The sequence below is a fragment of the Cebus imitator genome, unplaced genomic scaffold (assembly GCF_001604975.1).
Source record: "Cebus imitator isolate Cc_AM_T3 unplaced genomic scaffold, Cebus_imitator-1.0 Scaffold191, whole genome shotgun sequence".
NCBI classification, from domain to species: domain Eukaryota; kingdom Metazoa; phylum Chordata; class Mammalia; order Primates; family Cebidae; genus Cebus; species Cebus imitator.
Window position 1 is genome coordinate 1,031,632 of NW_016107506.1, and position 11,516 is coordinate 1,043,147.

General features: G+C 51.3%; 1 protein-coding gene across 1 annotated transcript; it reads right to left on the bottom strand.

The window, feature by feature from the left end:
- Positions 1 to 3,678: 3,678 nt before the first annotated feature.
- On the bottom strand, positions 3,679 to 6,995 carry FZD5 (frizzled class receptor 5). Its single transcript, XM_017546707.2, has 2 exons — positions 6,357 to 6,995; positions 3,679 to 6,090 (listed from the first exon to the last, which is right to left on the bottom strand). The coding sequence occupies exon 2, from the start codon at positions 5,833 to 5,835 to the stop codon at positions 4,078 to 4,080; it is 1,758 nt and encodes a 585-aa protein (XP_017402196.1). The 5' UTR covers positions 5,836 to 6,090; positions 6,357 to 6,995; the 3' UTR covers positions 3,679 to 4,077.
- Between the last annotated feature and the right edge of the window lie 4,521 nt (positions 6,996 to 11,516).

The following is an 11,516-nucleotide window of genomic DNA, read 5'->3' on the forward strand; positions in this document are numbered from 1 at the left end:
GTCACCAAATCTTTCATATATATAATATATATTATGTATATACACACCCACAAAACATACATACTATACACACAGTTTGTAACAACATGAAATCATATGGTCTTAAAATGATGTACCCACAGACAGACACTATCCTGGCTGAAATAAATCCTGTAATTATCAGGTTACAAGAAGCTTTTGAAAGCCTTGACTCAGGTTAGCTACTTATATTCTGCCTACCCTTCACCCTGCTTTAATGTCTTGGCAGTTCTTTCAGAATGACCCTCCCCAACCTAGACAGCTTTCTTTCCCAGGATCACCTGATTGGACTTTGGAAACAAGAGCAGCCAGAGGGAGCAGGCAATTCTTAGCCACTGTCCCTCACACCTGCCTACATGTGTGATGTGCTCTGTCCTGTTGGCCACATTTGGTGTTAGAAAGCAGTTATTCAAAGCTTTGTCCCTCCTACCCCCCTTGGGCTTTCTGTAGAGCACAAAAGTGAAAGAAGCTTCTCTGGCAGGGGTAGCAGTTCATTAAAATATACAACTACATTTCCTAGCTCTGGGGCTCCCATTCTGTACTGGAGAGTGCAGGTCACGGATGCTGTTATTAAGGTTCGGTGTGTGATCCATGAGGTTTTCTCCTGGCAGCCAGCGTCAGGATTAGTGCAGCTTCAGCCCAGAAGGAAACAGCCTAATGAATACCAACTTTGAAACAGTGCTGTCGGTACATTATTTAAGCTTGGACATGTGCACAATTACACACAACACACACACATGGGCCTTGGTCACTGGCAATGGTCATGAGAAAATATGACAAAGGTTTGCAAGGATAAACCAATAAGGCACCAAGAAAAATTGTTTCCAGCCAATTTGACCATTTCAAAATGTGAGAAGGGAAATCATAGAAATTAAAAAGATTTCCTAAAATCTGTTCAGCTGATTCACTGAGAGGTCCCATTAGTTCCTTTAGACAACCTACCTGAATTGAATCCTCATCCCCTAAACTATTAAGTGAGGCATTGCTTAAAAATCGAACTGAGCCGGGCACGGTGGCTCACGCCTGTAATCCCGGCACTTTGGGAGACCAAGGCGGGCAGAGCATGAGGTCAGGAGTTTGAGACCAGCCTGACAAACATGGTGAAACCCTGTCTCTAATAAAAATACAAAAATTCGCCGGATGTGGTGGTGCATACCTATATTCCTAGCTACTTGGGAGGCCGAGGCAGGAGAATCACTTCAACCCGGGAGGCGGAGGTTACGGTGAGCTGAGATTGTGCCATTGCACTTCAGCCTGCGCAACAAGAGCAAAACTGCATCTCAAAAAAACCCCAAAAACCAAACTTAAAGGGACAGCCCTGAAGCTGTACATGAGACTCAACTGGGCCCTAAGTCTGCCCCAGCTTCACAAAGCTGGCTGTGACCAAGTTGCTGAACTACTCCACAACCTTTTATTTTACAGTTGTTTTCATGAGCATGACTTGTTTCCATAATCACATGCAAATTGGGGGAAATAAGTATATGGATGGAAACAGGGGGTGGCCATAAGTAAACCCAGTTTCTTTCCCCTGGGGTGGCTGATATCAGTAAGACTTAGGGAAGCAGTATCTTTGCCTCTCTTAGGGGATAAGGGAAGAGAGAGACAGCAGAGGTGAGAACAGAGACAAAGAAGTGCCTCTGAAAGTTGGTCTGGAATTAGACTCCTAAGATCATGACTTACATTGCCTCCCCTTAGGCTTAGCATCCTTTGTTTTAACTGGCTTATTTTTTAAAGTCAATTAGTTGTTCAGCATGTTGCTAAAACAAACAAAAAATTCAAAAATAAATTAAATCACTTTCACCCACTTCGTCCCACAGCTTTTGGATACACTGCACATCATTTCTAGATTTCTCCACAAAGAAAAGGAGGGGGAACCCAAATTAGGCACAATGACTGAAGGCAGCAGAGCAGTCTATGTACTTTCTGGGAAGACATAGGAAATGAGGGAAAAGGTCAAGGTGATCAGAAAAGGTTCTCTCATTTGAAAAACAGGAGAGGAATTGGCACTCAGTCAAGGGATCTATTTCAAGATTCTAGGAAGAGTCTTCTTCCTAGAAGAATAAATAGAGGAATAAAATAGGCACAAAGTTCTGTAGCTATTAGTAGGAGATTTTGTAGAATCCACTGAAATTTTAATTTTGATTTGGAGGATAAGTTGGGTAAGAGCAGTGCATTTTAATAAATATGAAGTTTTTGAGAGTCCTTAATACTAGGTTTCTTCCCACCAGTACAGTGTTTCAATTCCCTCTGGGAACTATGCATTTGTCAAATTAACATCCATGAAGTAAAAACTGACCTAGGCTTAAATTGTACTTTTCCAACTTTGGTAGAAGTGAATTACACATGCCTAGACCCCAGTTGTTTTCCTAGACAGGCTTTCTCAAATGTTAATTGCTCTGGCCATTTTAGCTTCCTAAATTTAGTACCCAGTACTGGTCACTGGAATTTTGTTGGCAGAGTCACTGTCACCCCCTTCCCCATTAATGGCCCCACACTCTTCATGAATAAATGCTTAAACAGATTAGAAAAGCAAACAGAATTTTCTAACAGCAAAGAAACCTCTGTATGTGTGTGTTCATCAATATATAGGCTTTCATAATGAACGAAGGAATGGTTAAACAGATTAGTAAAGCAAACCAACTGCCAAGAAGTGTGTGGTGTGTGTGTGTGTTCATCAACATACAGGCTTTCTCGAAAAATACAGAGGTAGCAAAACACTGATCTATATTTTAAAAGGTTGTGTAAGCATGTTATGGGTCTCATTTGTTTTCAGAGAGGGCAGAGAGCAACATCTTGCTGCTTTTTGACTATCTGGTTATAAACTAGTCCAAAGTCCAGGGACACTTATTTTCCCTTATTTGGGCCAATGTTTGTTCACAGGTAGCCAGCCTCCCTCTCCCAGTTCAAGCATTTCACTCAAGGGTGGGTGTGGTTTCTAATCACAGCTCTCCAGGAGAGGAGGAATAAGAAAAAAGCAGAAAAGACTGTTTAACATGATAAAGGGGGCGTTGAGAGGGTGCGGCAAGTAAGTGTTGGAAATTTACTTTAATTATTGGCAGTACATCCATTTTAGTCCTTGTATTTAAAAAAGAGCCCCCTTTAGCAACTACCACTAAGTATTGTCCAGAGGGAGTGGGTTTACACTTTTACCAAAATTATAACACAAGTTCCTTAAAAAAAAAAAAGGGGGGGAGGGGGGAATCACTGAAGCCTAAGAACCACCCACTCCCTCTCAGGCACAAAGCTGCCAACTCACCAGCCTAGAATTCAAGCTCCACCAATAACTATCACTTTGGGTCTCACAACTGCAAATATTTATGCCAGATCCTCTATAATGCTACCTCTAACTTATTCGAGACGCAACGATGGTGAGGTTAGGAGTGAGAATTATTACAAGCACTACAGAAAAGAAACAACCTCCCTCTATAAACAAAGCTAAAAATGAACACAAAATCACTAAGTACTTCCTAACCTTCTCACTTTGGGGAGGGCCTAAGCACATTATGCTCCCCCCCCAGGTATGCCCTGGGGCCATAAACTGCAGCTCACCTTAAAGAATCATGGACACTTTAAGCAGTGGCAGGAGAAGCTAGATGAAAAAGCACACGCAACAACTTCCCAGTCACAGCAACCGAAACGTTCACTGTTCACATTTTTTTAAAAAAGACACACGTATAGGAAATATATTTTCCCAATTGAGAACACACAGTTCAAAGAAACCTGAACTAAGTGGAACTTCATGACAAGGCCAACCTCAGGATTGTAAAGCCCCCAAAGCAAAGGTAAATTTTGTTGCCAAAATGCAACAAAGTTACAAAGAAAAATACATATAAATTAAAAAGAAGGTTCCCATAAAGGCAGTCAGAAACGCAAAATAGAACACACGTGAGCTGGGCCTCTTGGAGAAGACTTGGGATAGGTTCTTCCCGGAAAAGAACTTCCCTCTCTCCAAGTCGCCGCGGGAGGGGGCAACAGCACCGTGAAGGTAAACGGAAGTGACCTTGGCAAAACTACCAAACAAAACGCCCCCCTCCCCTCAGCTCTCCAGCCGGGTCCCTCCTACACGTGCGACAGGGACACCTGTTTGTGGTAGGCGGCGGCGGGGCCCGGCGGCCCGGTCCTGCCCGTGAGTGCGGCGCTGGCCTCGGGGTAGTCCCCGGCGGCCATGGCGCCTCCGCTCTTGTGGCCGCGCTGCGGGCGGCAGCAGCAGCGGCTGGTGAAACGCCGCCACGACTCCACCGTCTTGCTCGACCAGATCCAGACACCCGACGTGATGCCCACCACCAGGCACATGAAGTACTTGAGCATGAGCACCCAGTACTCGGGCTTGGCGCGCGGCTGGCCGGCGTCAGGGGCCGGGCAGGCGCAGGTGAGCGCCGCCTCCCAGCTCTCGCGGTAGTGCTGCTCGTACAGGTAGCAGGCCACCACGATGCTGGCGGGCACGGTGTAGAGCAGCGTGAAGATGCCGATGCGGATCATGAGCTTCTCCAGCTTGTCCGTCTTGGTGCCGCCCTGCTTGATGACGCTACGGATGCGGAAGAGCGACACAAAGCCCGCCAGCAGGAAGAGCGTGCCCACCAGCAGGTAGAGCACCAGCGGGCCCAACACGAAGCCGCGCAGCGAGTTCAGGTTCTGGTTGCCCACGTAGCAGATGCCGGCCACCGGGTCCCCGTCCACGGAGCTCAGCGCCAGCGCCGTGATGGACTTGACGCTGGGGATGAGCCACGCAGCCAGGTGGAAGTACTGCGCGTAGCCCGCGATGGCCTCGTTGCCCCACTTCATGCCGGCTGCCAAGAACCAAGTGAGCGACAGGATGACCCACCAGATGGAGCTGGCCATGCCGAAGAAGTAGACCAGGAGGAAGACGATGGTGCACAGCGCAGGGCCCGTGGTCTCGTAGTGGATGTGGTTGTGCTCACGGCTGCAGGCCACGCTGGCATGGCCCACGACCAGGCGCACTAGGAAGCCCAGCGACACGCACAGGTAACAGGCGGACAGGAAGATGATGGGGCGTTCAGGATAGCGGAAGCGTTCCATGTCTATGAGGAACGTGGCCACTGTGGTGGACGTGGAGATGAAGCACAGCACAGACCATAGGCCGATCCAGAAGGTGGCGAACGTGCGCTCATCGGAACTGAAGGACGGCTGGTAGCAGGGTACCGCGCAGTTGGGCACCTGCCCCGTCCGCACCTTGTTGTAGAGCGGGTGTGACTCCTTCAGGATCGGCACGAAGGGATCGCGACACTTGCACACGGACGGGCCCCCAGCGGGGCATTCGCCCCCTGAGGCCGGCGCCCCTGGTGGGCCTGGAAGCGTGGGCTTGGCTGGGAAGGGCCTGGGGGGCGCCGTGGTGGCCTCGCTGCGGTTGTAATCCATGCACAGGACCTCGGCGTCGCGGCCCAGCACCGGGAGGCGGTCGCAGCTCATGCGCTCGGGCCAGGCGAAGCCGTACTGGCGCATGAGCGGCGAACAGCCGGCCTTGGCGCGCTCGCACACCGAGCGGCAGGGAGGCAGCGGCTTGTGATAGTCGGGCAGGCAGATGGGAGTGTACATGGAGCACAGGAAGAAGCGCAGGTCTGGCGAGCAGTGGATCTCCACCAGCGGCCAGAACTGGTGCACCTCCAGGCCCGCCTCGTCCTGCGTGTCGTGGTTGAACTGGTTGGGCATGTGCGTCAGGTTGTAGCCGATGCCGCGGCACATGGGCACCGTGATTTCCTGGCACACCGGGGCCTTGGACGCGGCGGTCGCCCGGCCCGCCAGCTGCGCCAGGAGCAGCAGCAGCAGAGAGGGAGGCGCGGATGGGTCAGACCGAGCCATCGCCCCCTCCCTCCCCTCGCCTCCAGTAGCCCGCGAGGGACGCACGCAGGCAGAGGAATCCGGGCTGGGGCTTCTCCCTCCGGCGTCTCGTGTGTGGCGCCGGGGATGGCAACCTGTTGGTTGCTTTTTCCTTTAAAGAAATCCGACCAAAGATCAACTGCTTCAGGAAGGCGCTGCCTTCGCTGGCAGCGCTCCGCTCCTCGCCGAGTAGGGCTGGAGAGACACGGTTAGGGCTTGGATTCCAGGGAAAGGACTCTTTAAAAAAGAAGGGAGACAAGATTGCAACCACTCCCGGTTAGAGGGGAGTCAACGGCTGGGTCCCCGCGAGCGGTCTCCAAATCTCTAAGTTAACCCCTCTCCTTTCCTCCCTCCTCCGCCTCCTGGAACCAAACTACTGACTTCCCCACCCTCTCTTTCCAAGCTGGGCCCTCCAGGCAGTGCCCGGAGACCAAAAGGCTCAGCCTCCCGGAAAAGGGCACAGGAACCGGGCGGGAGAACAGGGAGAAAGGGAAGGCTCTCACCTCCACAGATCCCGCCGAGAGGAGCAGACAGTCCGCAGCCAGCCTGGGTCCTCCGCCCCTGGGACACTCCGCTGAGAAGCGCGACTCACAGCTGGGCCGGCGCCGGGAAAGTTTAGCGACAGGCTGGGTATCCGTGGCAGCGGCACATGGCAGCAGGTGGGGGCGACTCAGAGAGGGGGGCGTCCCCAGAACAGGGGCGGCGCAGGCCGGTCACTAGCCCTCTCCTCCTCGGGGGCCCCCCGCATGATCCAGACGGGGCCGGGCAGGGGCAGGCCGTGCGTTCTCCCCGAGGCCGGGAGTTGGACGGAGGGCGAACGCGCCTGGCAGCACCTGGGCGGGAGGAAGGCGGGATGCGGGCGCCGGGGGATCCCACCGACTCACAGCACCGCGAGCAGCCGGCGCTGGCCGGGCCGGGACTGCATGGTGCGCGCTCGCCGCTGCGTCCCGCCCGCCGCTCGCCTCCTCCCCTGCAGGGGGCTCCGCGCTCCAGTGAACTCCTGGGGGCGGTGGCGGCGCTCTCGGGACGCGTCCGGCTGGGCTCCTCCCCCGCGCTTTCGCACCTTTTTGCCCACCTTGGGCGAGTACGGAACCTAGCGTGGCGGCGGCGACAGCGGAGTCACAGCCGCGGGCTGGCTGCCCTCTCCCGCCCCGCCCGGGTCACCTGCTTCTAATGCCTGCCGGGAGGCCCCGCCCCCGGCCCCGCCCCCTCAGGCCCGGGCGCGGTTGGTGGGCCGCCTCGCCACGCTCTCCGCGCGTCCCCGCCCACTGCCCCGCGGGCTCGGCCTTTCCCCCGTCGCCCTCCAGCCCCGCCCGGAGCGGGCCGCCGAGCGCTGACCAATCGCGGGCCGAGAGTCAATGGCGGCTGGGCGAATGCTAATTACGCCGAACCCGGTCGGGAAGCCCTGGCCAGAAGTCCCTCCGGAGTTCTCTGCCCGCGCTCTGGGTGCAGGACTCGCTCCTGTAACGTCCCGCCTTAGGCACCTTTGCTCCCCCGGCCCCGGCCCTTTCTGGCTGCAGGGAAGCGTCCTTATAGAGTTCAGTGCTTCTTTGAAAGAACTGCTCAAAAAACCATTCTTAGCCGTGCCTCCTGTCTCCCTTCAGCGCTGACTTGGAGCTGTGTGAAAGAAGAGAGACTACTTACTGAGCCTTTTACCGTGTGCCCACCAAGTGTTCATCGTTTACCTCTTTTTTTTTTTTTTTTTTTGAGACGGAGTTTCGCTCTTGTTACCCAGGCTGGAGTGCAATGGCGCGATCTCGGCTCACCGCAACCTCCGCCTCCCGGGTTCAGGCAATTCTCCTGCCCCAGCCTCCTGAGTCGCTGGGATTACAGGCACGCGCCACCATGCCCAGTAATTTTTGTAGTTTTAGTAGAGACGGGGTTTCACCATGTTGACCAGGATGGTCTCGATCTCTTGACCTCGTGATCCACCCGCCTCGGCCTCCCACAGTGCTGGGATTACGGGCTTGAGCCACCGCGCCCGGCCTATCGTTTACCTCTTAAAACGAGATCGCACTCAGTACAATTCTGAGGCACGTACTCCTTACAGGTGAAGAAACCGAGACTTCGACTTGGCCAAGGCAACCGAGCTAGTCGTAGTTCCCCAAGAAAGGGCAACCTCGGCGAGTTCACCGCCATATTCCGAGCTCCTGGCACATAGTAGGAGCCTAAATGGCATCCCTGGGATTCGAACCCAGGTAGAGGCGGCGGCATTCACTGTCGTGGCCGCCCCTCCCCCTATACGATCGCAGTCTCCCTGGCTTCGACCTTTACTTTTGCATCTCGGAACAAAATCTTGATGTGACAAGAAAGTGGATTTCTTTCCGCCTTTAGAAAACTCAGATGTGAGTCCTTTATTAGTCGAGGTTCATAATCCCAGGCAGTTCCTAAGTCGCCTGCAGAGAGAAGCGGCACCGACTAAGGGCTCTCTGCTGGGCAGGGCGCCGGCCTACCCGTCCCCTCCCGTTCCCAGCTGCCCGCTGCTTAGCCGCGCACTCGCGTGCCGCAGGGGGCGGGGGGCGCAAGGATGGCGGGGACGCGGCGACGCTCTTCAGCTGAGCTATTATGCTGCAAGTTTTAAATGTCCTAAAAATGCCTCTTTTCTATGTGTTCTAATTAGATTGGAAGACTGAGGTATTTAGCATACTTGAAATTCATTCACACGCTTAGGAAGAGGGTTTAAATTGTTTCCTTCTCCCCAAACTCTTCCTTCCACCAGGCAAAGGGTGAAACTAGGCAAGAGGGCCTGGGGACACTTGAAGGGATACGGACTGGACTAACTGGATCAGATCCAGATCAACCGCGGTTTCTTGTCAATCGTCTGTCCTGGATCCCATAGGCACAAGTTGGAAGAAAGTGCCACTCCCCTCCTGCCTATCAACAACCCCTTGTGGGCAATAATGAAGAATCCCAGTCTCCATGTTAAAAAGCAACAAATATCATCAATCACTTCACAGATATCAAAACTATTTTATTTTATTTATTTTATTTTTTTAAAGATGGGCTTTCACCATGATGGCCAGGCTGGTCTTGAACTCCTGACCTCAGGTGATCCACCCACCTCGGCCTCCCAAAGTGCTAGGATTACAGGCATTATCAAAACTATTAATAATAAATGTTTAAAAGGCAGGCCGCCATGGCTCACCCCTGTAATCCTAATACTTTGGGAGGCTGAGGTGAGAGGATGGCTTGAACCCAGGAGATTGTAGGCCAGCCTGAGCAACATAGCAAGATCTCCCCACTCTAAAATACATTAATAAATAAATGAATAAATATACATGACATCTTTCATTCTCTGGAATTCTACAGGTGTTCATATTTTATCTCTTGTGTTTTGGAACTACTTGTGGATCTGGGTCAGAGAGCATCCCAGGATTGAAAACAGTGGGAGTTGAAAAGCTGTGGGCATAGCAGTGAAGAAGAAAGGGCAGCCCTCAGTGGAAAGTATGTGCAGACTGTGAACATGCCAAGGGAGGCCCATCTCATTCTGTGCTCTTTATGTAACGTGTATATTACTGGGGATGGACAAGTGTTGGCTAATAATAAAAATTATTTGAAGTTGGAGAATGTTAATCATTCACACTGGAATTTAGCCAGAATATTTGTGTTATTTCACACTGTTGTGTCAGAGGCATTTGAACCAGAACAACTCCATCTTGGATAGGGACTGGGTAAAATAAGGCTGAGACCTACCGGGCTGCATTCCCCAGAAGTAAAGGCATTCTAACTCACAGAATGAGATAGGAGGTCAGCACAACTTACAGGTCATAGAGGCCCTGCTGATAAAACAGGGTGCAGTCCAGAAGCCGGTTAAAACCCATCAAAACCAAGATGTTGGGGAGAGTAACCTCTGGTCGTCCTCACTGCTCCTTACACCTTAATTATAATAGATTAGCATGTTAAAAGACACTCCCACCAATGCCAAGGCATTGTTTACAGATGCCATGGCTACTGTCTGTAAGTTACCATACTGCCTGTATGGTCTAAGATGGGGAGGAAGCTTCAGTTCCAGGAATTGCCTTCCCCTTTCCCAGAAACTCACGAATAATCCACCCCTTGTTTAGCATATAATCAAGAAATAACCATAAAAATGGGCAACCAGCAGCCCATGCCGCTGCTCTGCCTGTGGAGTAGCCATCCTTTACTTTTCTTTTTCTATTCTTTCTTTCTTTTTTTTTTTTTTTTTTTTGAGACAGTCTTGCTCTGACTCCCAGGCTGGAGGGCAGTGGCGCGATCTTGGCTCACTGCAACCTCTACCTCCTGAGTTCAAGCGATTCTCCTGCCTCAGCCTCCCAGGAAGCTGGGACTACAGGCCTATGCCACAACACCCGGCTAATTTTTGTATTTTTAGTAGAGTCGGGGTTTCGCAATGTTGACCAGGCTGATCTGGAGCTCCTGGGCTCAGGTGATCCACCCACCTCGGCCTCCCAAAGTGCTGTGATTACACGCGTGAGCCACCGCACCTGGCCCTTTCTTAACAAACTTGCTTTCATTTTACTCTGTGTACTCGCCCCAAATTCTTTCTTGCATGAGATCCAAGAACCCTCTCTTGGGGTCTGGATCGGGTCCCTTTTCCAGCAACGGTTTTGGAGCAAACAATATTATCCACTGGTTTGTAAACCTTTTCTTTTTTTTTTTTTTTTTTTTTTTTTTTTTTTTTTTTGAGAAGGAGTTTCATTCTTGTTACCCAGGCTGGAGTGCAATGGCACCATCTCAGCTCACCGAAACCTCCGCCTCCTGGGTTCAAGCAATTCTCCTGCCTCAGCCTCCCGAGTAGCTGGGACTACAGGCGTGCGCCACCATGCCCAGCTAATTTTTGTATTTTTAGTAGACACGGGATTTCACCATGTTGACTAGGATGGTCTTGATCTCTTGACCTCGTGATCCACCCAACTCGGCCTCCCAAAGTGCTGGGATTATAGGCGTGAGCCACCGCGCCCGGCCAAACCTTTTCTTTATCAATAACAAAATCTTAGTTTTGCTTGGAGATCTCTAATAATAATAGTAATAGCAGAAATCTTTATGGAAAGAAACTTATTTTTCAGCTGGGCAAGGTGGCTCATGCCAGTAATTTCAACACTTTGGGAAGGTGAGGCTGGAAGATCACAGGAGTTCAAGACCAGGCTTGGCAATATAATGAGACCTTGTCCTAAAAAAAAAAAGAGAGAGAGAGACATTTCATGTTGTATATCTTTTTATATTGTATTCTGTTGCTTTTTGTCTATATTTTAAAGGCAGTTTAAAATATGCTGACTGTTTAATATGTATTAGGAAGGGTGATAGACCTCATTTTATCCTCAGATGAAGAAGCTGGCCCCATAATGACTTTAATGACTTGTTTGAAATTATTTATTTAGTCTATAGAAAGAGTAGAAATAAAAATGTTCAGCCTGGCATAGTGGCTCACGCCTGAAATCCCAGCACTTCAGGAGGCTGAGGTGGTAGGATCATGGTGTCAGGAGTTCAAGACCAGCCTGGCCAAGATGGTAAAACTCCGTCTCTACTAAAAAGGCAAAAATTAGCTGGGCATGGTAGCAGGCGCCTGTAATCCCAGCTACTCAGGAGGCTGAGGTAGAGAATTGCCTGAACCTGGGAGGGGGAGGTTGTAGTGAGCCGAGATCTCACCACTGCACCCCAGCCTGGGTGACAGAACGAGACTCCCT

Coding starts and splice junctions, on each gene's coding strand:
- FZD5 (XM_017546707.2), bottom strand. CDS start 5,835: ATGGCTCGGTCTGACCCATCCGCGCCTCCCTCTCTGCTGCTGCTGCTC.